General features: G+C 47.4%; 1 protein-coding gene across 1 annotated transcript in view; it reads left to right on the top strand.

The window, feature by feature from the left end:
- The window catches only part of SAG (S-antigen visual arrestin), a 41,332-nt gene extending 30,799 nt beyond the window's left edge, over positions 1-10,533 (top strand). The window contains exons 12-16 of the mRNA XM_065916921.1: positions 1,538-1,615; positions 4,812-4,835; positions 6,657-6,712; positions 9,361-9,376; positions 10,408-10,533. Of these exons, the coding sequence (XP_065772993.1) occupies positions 1,538-1,615; positions 4,812-4,835; positions 6,657-6,712; positions 9,361-9,376; positions 10,408-10,516 (283 nt within the window). The 3' untranslated portion in view covers positions 10,517-10,533. The remainder of the gene's footprint in view (positions 1-1,537; positions 1,616-4,811; positions 4,836-6,656; positions 6,713-9,360; positions 9,377-10,407) is intronic.
- Positions 10,534-11,448: the final 915 nt, after the last annotated feature.

Here is an 11,448-nt window from a genome sequence, read left to right on the forward strand (position 1 = left end):
TGAATTGAGGCAATGGATCCAGTAAAAAACTAGATCGAAGCTTCTAAGTCAAATACCCCTGCCACTCCTCACCGTCCTCTGGGGCTTCTGTTCCTGGGAGCAGGTGTGCTGAAGAGCCCTGAGGATTGGGGGTAGGAGCTGTCACCAGGCTCGGGGCTTACTGCCAGCTCCCCATTCTGTGTAACCAACCCCCCCCCCCCACCTCTGCCATCCTGTGTGACCCACGGCCCCAGTGATCGCCTCCAGGTGATCCTGTCAGGAAAAGCTCTGAGATGAACAGTTGGGGCAGTGAACACCAGGCAGAAAGCAGGATCATGGGAACCAAAGGGTTTCTGAGGACGATTTATGCCAGCTGGCGTGTTAGATTCTAAGCATGTCTGTGATGCTCTGGGAGATGGGCAAACAGGGAGACATCACTCTAGATCCAGGAACTCAAGGGTGAAGGAATCACAAAGTTCAAAATGACATGTGTGTTTGTAAAGATCTTCCGTCATTTGTGGAGTATTATATAAACATGCCCATCTCTCCATGCTTTCTTTGGTGAAAAAGGTGAATTTCTACTCATTTCATGGATGAGGAAATTGAGGTTTCACCAGATGAGAGGCTCAGCCAAGGTCATCCGATCAGTCAATGGTAAAGCAAAGCCCACCCCTCGTCCCCAGCCTCGAGCTGATGCTTTCAAATTGTGGTACTGTGGAGAAGGCTCTTGAGAGTCCCTTGGACTGCAAGGAGATCAAACCAGTCCATCCTAAAGGAAATCAGTCCTGAATATTCATTGGAAGGACTGATGCTGAAGCTCCAATACTTTGGCCACCTGATGAGAAGAGCCGACTCATTGGAAAAGACTCTGTTGCTGGGAAAGATTGAGGGCAGGAGGAGAAGGGGGTGACCAAGGATGAGATGGTTGGATGGTGTCATGGACTCAACTGACGTGAAAGTGAAAGTTGCTCAGTTATGTTCGACTCTTTGCAACCCCATGGACTGTACAGTTAATGGAATTCTTCAGGCTAGAATACTGGAGTGGGTAGCCTTTCCCTTCTCCAGGGGATCTTCCCAACCCAGGGATCGAACCCAGGTCTCCCGCATTGCAGGTGGGTTCTTTACCAGCTGAGCCACCAGGAAAGCCCAAGAATACTGGAGTGGATAGCCTATCCCTTCAGATCTTCTCTACCCAGGAATCGAACTGGGTCTCCTGCATTGCAGGCGGATTCTTCACCTGCTCTCTAACTGAGCTACCTGGGAAGACCATGAGTTTGAGCAAACTCTAGGAGATAGCGAAGGACAGGGAAGCCTAGCATGCTGAGTTCATGGAGTTGCAAAGAGTCGGATACAACTTAGTGACTGAATGACAGCAAATCCCTATCCACCCAGTGCCTTCCAGCGCCCCAGACAGTGAGGACACAGCAGAACACGAATGACCTGCTCTCTTGGAGAGGGTGGTCTCCCACCTGGGGAGCCTAGGGAGAAGGGTTGATCCATCTAGTCTCTGCTTCCTACTGCTCTTCTGCATTCTTGTTTTTCTTCTCTGCTTGAACAGCATAAAGGAGGGAATAGACAAGACCGTCATGGGGATCCTGGTATCTTACCAGATCAAGGTGAAGCTCACAGTGTCAGGGTGAGTGTCCACGCCCCAACGTGCCGCCTGCTCTGTCTGGCTGTCAGCCATCTGAATGGTTTTGTTCCCGAGTGATTGGGAGACAGAAAGCAAGAAAGGTCCACAAATTCTACCAATTACATGGTAGGGTTTGAGAAAGACTCTATTTGTCTAGTTTCACAATTCTGCCTAATGTAACATTACAGAGAAAAAGGTAGAAAAGCACACTGCAAAACACATACACTACTGGTACCACCCAGCAAGAATGGGTGTGCATGTGGTCACCTGTGGAAGCTGATCTGAAAAAGGAGAAGGCCTTTGACTGTGCTTCAGAAAAGCATCAGTTCAGTTCAGTTCATTTGTCACTCAGTCATATCTGACTCTTTGTGACCCCATGGACTATAGCACGCCAGGCTTCCCTGTCCATCACTATCTCCCAGAGTTTGTTCAAACTCATGTCCATTGAATCGATGATGCCATCCCACCATCTCATCTTTTGTTATCCCCTTCTCTTCCTGCCTTCAATCTTTTCCAGCACAGGGTCTTTTTCAATGAGTCAGTTCTTCACATCAGGTGGCCAAAGTTTGGACCTTCAGCTTCAGCATCAGTCCTTCCAATGAATATTCAGGACTGATTTCCTTTAGGAAGGACTGGTTGGATCTCCTTGCAGTCCAAGGGACTCTCAAGAGTCTTCTCCAACACCACAGTTCAAAAGCATCAGTTCTTCAGCACTCAGCTTTCTTTATAGTCCAACTCTCACATCCATACATGACTACTAGAAAAGCTGTAGCCTTGACTAGACGGACCTTTGTTGGCAAAGTAATGTCTCTGCTTTTTAATATGCTGTCTAGGTTGGTCATAGCTTTTCTTCCAAGGAGCAAGTGTCTTTTAATTTCAAGGCTGCAGTCACCATCTGCAGTGATTTTGGAGCCCAAGAAAATAGGCTGTCACTGTTTCCATTGTTTCCCCTTCTATTTGCCATGGAGTGATGGAATCGGATGCCATGATCTTAGTTTCTTGAATGTTGAGTTTTAAGCCAGCTTTTTCACTCTACTCTCTCACTTTCAAACAGAGCTCTTTAGTTCTTTGCTTTCTGCCATAAGGGTGGTGTCATCTGCATATCTGAAGTTATTGATATTTCTCCTGGCACTCTTGATTCCAACTTGTACTTCATCCAGCCTGGCATTTTGCATGATGTACTCTGCATATAAGTTAAATAAGCAGGGTGACAGTATATGGCCGTTACATACTCCTTTCCCAATTTGGAGCCAGTCTGTTGTTCCATGTCCGGTTCTAACTGTTGCTTCTTGACCTGCATACAGATTTTTTAGGAGTCAGGTAAGGTGGTCTGGTATTCCCAACTCTTAAAAAATTTTCCACAGTTTGTTGTGATCTCCCCAGTCAAAGGGTTTGGCATTATCAATAAAGCAGAAGTAGATGTTTTTCTGGAACTCTTGCTTTTTCTATGATCCAATGGATGTTGGCAGTTTGATGTCTGGTTCCTCTGCCTTTTCTAAATCCAGCTTGAACATCTGGAACTTCATGGTTCATGTACTGTTGGAGCCTGGCTTGGAGAATTTTGAGCATTACTTTGCTAGCATGTGAGATGAATGCAATTGTGTAGTAGTTTGAAGATTCTTTGGCATTGCCCTTCTTTGGGATTGGAATGAAAACTGACCTTTTCCAGTCTTGTGGCCACTGCTGAGTCTTCCAGATTTGCTGGCATATTGACTACAGCACTTTCACAGCATCATCTTTTAAGATTTAAAATAGCTCAACTAGAGTTCCATCACCTCCACTAGCTTTGTTCATAGTGATGCTTCTTATGGCCCACTTGGCTTCACACTCCAGGATGTCTGGCTCTAGGTGAGTGATCACACCATCATGGTTATCTGGGTCATGAAGATCTTTTTTGTACAGTACTTTTGTGTATTCTTGTCATCTCTTCTTAATATCTTCTGCTTCTGTTAGGCCCATGCCATTTCTGTCTTTTATTGTGCCCATCTTTGCATAAAATGTTCCCTTGGTATCTCTAATATTCTTGAAGAGATCTCTAGTTCTCTTCAGAAAAGCATGGTAGCTGGGAAATGAATTCACAGTGCATCTCAGAAGGCTCCATCCATAATGGGGAGGGCTTCCCCGCCCCCCAAAAAAGCCATTACAGGACTGGGGAGTCTCCTTTTCACACTAGAGCACAGATATCTTAGTTCTGAGAAAATGGTTTTCCATCTTTTTTTGAATTCAATTTCTTTACATTTAAAAATCTCATCAAGGGACTTCCCTGGTGGTCCTGTGATTAAAATTGTGTGCTTCCAACTCAATGGGTGTGGTTCAGTTCCTAGTTGGGGAACTAAGATCCCATATGCCACATGGCATGGTAATAAAAAGAGAGAAATCTCATCGAAAGGGAAAAACTCGACTTCTCATTTTCCTTTTCAAATTCCATTGTCAAAGGCTCTGGCCTTTTACCTTAATGAGTCCTGGATAGTTCAGCCATCAAGGCAAATCTATGTGTATATTACATAAGTCTCAGTGGACGAAGAGTTCCCCAAATTTTGGTTGGGACCACAAAGTAGAACATGGGTAGATTTTGCAGATTTCGTTAATATAGCATTGTAGTTGTCCTGTTTTACAAAGCGAATAGTGTTGAGATTTCCCTGGAAGTCCAGTGGTTAAGACTCTGTGCTTCCAACGCCAGGGATGCAGGTTTGATTCCTGGCTATGAAATTAAGATCCAAAATGCCCTGCAGCAAGGACAAGATATATATATATATTTATATATATAAATATATATATACACACACACACATATATAGATATAGCATCTGTATCTATATCTATAAAGTGTATAGTGCTTTCTTTCACTTCCTCTGAGAGGATCTAAAACAAGAGTCAAATGTAGCAGTCAAGGTAAGCATTTAGCAGGTATTTCATGGTGACCTTTGTGGCCACGAGAGAAATTCTGGACCGGGGTTTATTCTTGAACTTTAGGGCTTAAACCTAAGTGATTCCTCTTTTTAACTAATCCACTTGAGAAAGACATGAAGCCACAAGCAGGGAGGAATAGTGGAGTGCACCGTGAGGAGCGAAAAAGTCCTGAAAGCCGTGGGTGATGAAGGAGCCGAGGGGGATGCGTCCATTTCTGAATAACAGCAGGGAGGGTCGTGTTACCGCCGTGGACAGGCACCACAGCCCTGTTTGTGTTTTTGTTTCCTAGCCTTCTGGGAGAGCTCACCTCCAGGTAAGCCTCATCACCTTCTTTCTCTGCTTGATTCCAGGGTATGAAGGGGACAAACCTGGGGTTTAAAACAGGACAGTGTCCTGCTCAGTGACGATGGGAAGCTTGCCCGCTCACACCGTCAAACCTTGACTGATGGGGTGAGGCTGGGATGTTTCGTGGAGGCAGTAGCTGGGTCTGCCCCTGGATGAAGACACGCACATGGACACACCCTCAGAAAACAGGCACACTCCATGCAGTTGCCCCTGTGTGTACGCACGTGTGTTCAGGGGTGAAATATACATAACACGGAGTCTACCGTTTTAACCATTTAAACCTGTACAGTTTAGGAACTTCCCTGGTGGGCCAGTGGTTAAGACTGTGTGCTTCCAATGCAGGGGGCACAGGTTTGATTCCTGGTCAGAAAACTAAGACTCACCTGCCGCTTGATGCAAACAAACAGAACAAAGAAACAGTACAGTTCAGAGGCATCAAGGACACTCACAATATTGTGTGACTCTCACCAGTTTCTAGCTCTTGTACCCTGTGTCCCGAAAGGAAACCCCGTACCTGCTGAGCCATCTCTCCTACTCTCCCCACTCCTCGGCAACTGCTCATCTACCTCCTAACTGTGTAGATTCGCCTCATCTGGACATTTTGTACGAACGGAATCAGGCAATATTTGTCCCCTCGTGACTGGCTTCCTCACCCGGCACGTTTGCAGTGTCAGTGTTGTAACATGTCAGTACTTCTCTCCTGTTGATGGCTGAGATTCAGTCCATGGTATGAGTGGGTCACATTTTATTTATCCATTCATCGGTGGGTGGACATTTGGGCTGTTTCCAGCTTTGGGCTTTTGTGAATAGTGACAGCAGCCTTTTAAATCAGGCACCCAGAGGCAGCAGGTAAGACACGTTTGAGGCAGGTGCTGACCTTATATATTCCATCACTGACTCCTGTCACCCCCCCCACCCCCCACGGAGCCCAGGGCAACTTCTCTCCTAGACCCTGGCCACACGGGGATCCACCAAGAGCACCTTATCAACAAATGAGATTTGACCAAAGCAGTGACCCCAGGGTGGGAGGCGGTAGGTCTTGGGTGAAACAGGGAGTAACCCTTGTCCCTCTCAATCCCTTTCCATTCTTCCTGTGTCCAGATTTTCCTGCCCCTTCCTGACTCCCTGCCCTCCTTTTCCTGTATAAATTCCAAGCCGCCTCCAAGTCCTGTAGCTTCTGGAATTGGCTGGACTCTGCTCATCCCAAGGGAGTGCTCTCCGCAGACCCAGGTCTCCAGCATTGCAGGCAGATTCTTTACCTTCTGAGCCACCAGGGGGCCCCAGGTGGCACTAGTGGTAAAGAGATCGTCTGTCAATGCGAGAGACACACGTTCGATCCCCGGGTGGGGAAGATCCCCTGGAGGAGGGCTTGGCAACCCACTCCAGTAGTCTTGCCTGGAGAATCCCATGGACAGAGGAGCCTGGGGAGGCTACAGTCCACAGGGTCTCACAGAGTCAGACAGAACTGAACTGACTTAGCATACACTATGTCCCTGGACGTCCCACTACTTAGCATGTCCCTGAAACTAGTAACCAGGAGGAAGGGAGACCCCAAAATCCTGGCCAACTCAGCCTCGTGCAAGTGGAGTTTCCGGAACACATTTCAGGGAATACATTTAAAAATTCCTTCCTGACCACTTCCTGATTTCTGGTTTGTTTTGTTGTGCACCTCGCTGAGTCCTCCTTCAGCTGGGGCCTGGGGATCTTTCTCGAAGTTCTGCAGCCACAACGCTCAGCTGTGCATTTACAGCCATGAGCATCCTGACCGCTCTGCCTCCTTTGTTTCTAGTGAAGTGGCCACCGAGGTGCCGTTCCGCCTCATGCACCCTCAGCCAGAGGACCCAGGTCAGTCACGCCTTGTCTTGGCTTTCTCTAGTCCTACACCACCCGCGGGTTTCTTACTTAGTCACTGCTAGTTCTTCCTTGACCGCGTCTCTGGGCACGGAGGGGGCCAGGCATCCAAGGTTGCAGGCCACATTCAAGTGCCCCGGGCCCTCCCACAAACCAGGGCTCAGCGACTATGTCAGGGGGCTTGGCCAGTGGTCCAGGCGGTTTGTCCAGCTTCAGTGAGTGCTCGGAGGATGTAGCATCCTTGCTTGGATGCGGGCTATCTTGTTAGGTTTTGTTAGGAATGATTTAAGAGCAGGCTCTTTGCTGTAAATAAGCTTGGGTTGAGATTTAAAGAAAATTTGGGCGAAAGATAAATTTGACAGCCTGATACTTTTGCATTTCATTTGGGAGCATTAATAGGAATTTAGAAGGTGAGTGTTTCTGAGAGTGGCAGCTGTGATGAGAATACAGAAGTTACTAGAAAAGAGGATCAGGCTGGGATTCTAACGCCTGGGCTCCTTTGAATTGTCAATCCATTGGCTCTTGTATGGATGTTAAAAACAAATGAAGCCATGGTTGTACAGCTCGGTGAGCAAGCTAAAAACCAGAGGACTTTAGCTGTAAAGCTGTGCGTGTAAATAGGTGAATAGTATGATACGTGAATTGGACTTCTCCGGTGGCTAAGATGGTAAAGAGTCTGCCTGCAATGCAGGAGACTCAGGTTTGATCCTTGGGTCGGGAAGGTCCCCTGGAGAAGGAAATGGCAACCCACTCCAGTATTCTTGCCCGGAGAATTCCATGGACAGAGGAGCCTGGTGGGCTACAGTCCATGGGGTCACAAAGAGTCGGATACAACTGAGTGACTAAGCATCGCACAGCTTTTTTGAAAGGGATAAATGAAGCAGCAAAATTAATATGGATGCAATCTCAGAAATCCTGAGGAAAATTCTCCACTGTGTGTTAAGGTGGCTTAGTTGGCAGGAAAGAAAAATGGACATGTCTAGATGAGAACCCTCCAGAGTTACAGTAATTAAGAACATTTTAAGTACAAGTGGTGTAAACAAGCAGGATTTATTTTTCTTATATTTTATAAAAAGCCTTTCTACACTGATAATGAGACAGCATTTAAACCTCAGAATGAGCCCCCGTATTCATTTTGGCTTTGTCTCAAAACTATTTTGTCTCAAAGTATGTCTTCCAAATATTTTGGATTCAAATACTCAGTGTGCTTTGCCAAAAACTTCCCTTGAGGGGAAAACACACAGCCTAACCGTATTTTTTATTATTATTATTATTCATTTATGCTTGTGTCATTAAAGCACTATTTTAAACTGTGAGGTTGTGTTGCAGTCTGGTCCCTTTCAAGGACATTTTAAAAGGCTGTTTTAAAACTATGACTGGAGGAGATGTCATCGCTGGTGTCAGATCCCTTTCTGGCCCTGTGAACAGACTTTAGGACTTCTCTTGGGGGAAGTGGGGTTATTCCTTTCCTGGGTATGACGTCTTCATGTTCCAGTCATTATGGCCCTTACACTGAACATGTTACAACATCAAGGCTAAGACAATGATCTTTCATACTGTCAGATTTCAGGGAGAAAGAACAAATCACCCCACAGACTAGGAGTTCTCATCCCCTGAGGTTTATGCGTCCCAAGTTTCATTTGCAGATGCACACTCACATCTCACTAGCCTGGTCCCGGACTCCCTGAGTCTAGACGAGGAGACGCTAAACAGAGGAAGCATAAACTAGAGTTAAGAAGCCCTGCCAGGGCTAGAGGCCAAGTGATTTGTATACAGTAAGTGGTAGAGAAACGCTACTGAGTTTTTATTGTCCTTTGTCTAGAGCATTCTTAACAGAATTCAGGTGTTGACTGTCTTCAAGGCTGATGGTTGCACTTAGTATAATTTTATGCTCAGCACCGAGATGGGGGTTTCCAGGATGGTTCTTGCCCAGTGTTGTTTTTTATGCATCAGCCTCTTGGTAGGTCCCCTGTGCAGTGGGGATAGGTCCCCTCAGCCCCCAACAGCTGCTGGGGTGCAGGTTCGGTGTCAAGTCCCAGGACTCACCCCTAGAGAATGGGACGTGGAAGCAGGACCCGGTGTACTTCCACTACATGGGAGGTGGGCCATCAACAGCTCCCGGGGACTCTGATCTGGACAGGGTCCAAAGGACATGTCGTAGGGAGAAAGGCTTTGAAAAGAGAAGCCCAGCCTCAGAGGGGGTAAAGTTAAGCAGGGACAGGGTCTAGAGGTGAGGTTGTGGCTGTTCCGTCTGGGGAGGTGCAGGTTGTGGGGGCAACTTTTGGAGGAAGCGATGGTTAAAAATTCAGGGAGAGGGACGTCCCTGGTGGTCCAGTGGCTAAGACTCTGGGCTCTCAATGCAGGGGCCCGGGATCGATGCCTGATCAGGGAACCAGATCCCACGTGCCGCAACTAAGACTCTGAGCAGTCAAATCAATAAATGACTTAAAGACAACAAAAATGCAGGGAGAAAGGCCCTCTGAGGGGGACCTGGCCAAGAAGCAGGAATGACACGCAATTCTCATGAAATGCGTGTTTCCTGGCCTTTTATTCCTCCACCTGTAAAGTGACCTAATGAAGGAAGATTTCTGCTAGACAGGATGGATGCTAACAAATGTCTCTCCTCTGTTCCACGCTCGCAGATACCGCCATGGAAAGGTGAGCACGGCATTATCCCCGTTCTGTGACCTCCTCCTCCACAACCCTAGAGCAAGCCTTCACACTTGTGCGTGTTTTGTTTTGTTCTTCTCCTTCTCCTTCTTTTTTTTTTTAAATGCAAGTGCCTGACTTAAGCTTTGATTGCCGAGGCATCCACTTACTTCAAAGAGGCATCCACTCCAGAGATGGCTATCTCGAATAAACACATTGCCAGCCACAGGACTAGATCCCAGCCAGGCTGGCTCTCCCCACTGAGGCGCCTCTGATTTAGAGATTTCGGTTGATTTCAGTAACAGATCCTTCGAGCCACTTGTTCTTTTGTCTTAGTGCGCTTTAAATTCCCCGCTCTTCTGTTTTAAAACTCACCAATAAAGAGTGAGCCCTCAAAACTCTAGACTTCCCCCCGGCTTGGCCCAAATAAAGGCAGAACACCCCAGGCCCATGTCTCTGAGCTCTCTTTATCCATGACTTTGCTGTGTAGCCCCAGGTGCACTGTGTACCTCCCAGGTCCTATAAGTAATAAACCTTTATTTTCTCAAAGTTTCTGGATGTTTATTGCTGAAAGGCGTCTTGCAATCCTAACAGGAACCATGAGGGCTGGTCAGCCACAACAGTGGTTACTGATAGGCTAAGAATTGCACAAAACAAAACAAATCCCTTTGAGGGGGGTCTTTCTGTAGACACCCCACGCTCTCAACACTGGCGCACGGCCTGGCTTTCCTGTTGCTCCCTACTATCAGGGCACACACACATGTGGACACACATATGCATGTGCACGCACACACACACAGTTATCCCAAGCATGTGTGTCTGCTCTGTGGGTTCCTTCATTGTTTCTTATTTTTGTTGGCTGAAGCGATTTTACGTGGAAGGCTGGGAGGAGGACGGCCTTGTCCGCCATTGCATCAGTGGGAGAAACTTGACGGGTTCCTCTGGCTAAAGGAAGATCAAGGACCTTGTTTTTCCTCCGGATTTCATCACAAGCTCCAAAGAACATGCCTTGATCAAAATGTTCTTTGTTTTTATTTTAGTTTTCAGGATGAAAATTTTGTTTTTGAGGAGTTTGCTCGCCAAAATCTGAAAGATGCAGGAGAATATAAGGAAGAGAAGACAGAGCAGGAGGCGGCTATGGATGAGTGAAGAGGCCGGCTCAGGACGCGGGATGCGGGGCGTTAGCCACATGGTAGCAGGGCTAGCCCTTTAGTGATGCTAAATTCCAAAGTGTGGGTCTTTTTCACAGAAATAAAGTTTGTTCTGCCCCGGCTGTGAGTCAAGCTGACTTGTTGGGGAGGCTGACTGAGTTAGTAACACGCAAGGGGCAGCCTTGAGTCTGGGGGTGCGGGGGCATGGGAGAGTGGGTTGGGGGGAGAAGGACCCTTCAAGGTAAGAAGCCATCCTGAAATCATTTGCTCATCCGACGGGGGGCTGGTGTGTCCCAGGCTTTCTCCAGGGCCTCTGGGGTAGGCTGTTTCCCTGGAAACTTGGGGAAGTGGGTGGCGCGGGCCAGTGTGTCTAGTGACCTGTGCTATCCTAGCTCCAGGGCACCCACAGATCCTCCCCAGAGAAACAGGGCAGTGGACGAATGTGGACAAAACCACTCTTCATCTCTTATTCAACTTTGGTAAAGAATCCACCTGTGATGTCGGAGACCTAGTTTCGATCCCTGGGTTGGGAAGATCCCCTGGAGAAGGGAAAGACTACCCACTCCAGTATTCTGGCCTGGAGAATTCCATGGACTATATAGTGCATGGGGTTGCAAAGAGTCGGACTTGACTAGGTGTCTTTCACTTTCACTTTGCTTTGAATCTAAGTCCTACTTGAGCTCTGGGTTGTTGGGTTGTTTTTATTGAATGCAAGCAGTGAAATTCCAGTTGTTTGGTGTAAATGGGGGGAAAGGAGTGCATTAGAAGGACTCAGAGTGGCTCAGAGAACTGACTTAAAGGAAGAATCTGAGTTGCCACACGTGGGGTGGGTGGAAACCAGAGAAGCCCCAGGGGTCATGGCCCAGGAGCTCTGGGTCCTGCCCTCTGGGTTGGCCATTCACCCCTGGTGGCCTAGCACCAAGCTCCTAG

The sequence above is a fragment of the Muntiacus reevesi genome, chromosome 1, assembly GCF_963930625.1.
Source record: "Muntiacus reevesi chromosome 1, mMunRee1.1, whole genome shotgun sequence".
Classification (NCBI taxonomy): Eukaryota; Metazoa; Chordata; class Mammalia; order Artiodactyla; family Cervidae; genus Muntiacus; species Muntiacus reevesi.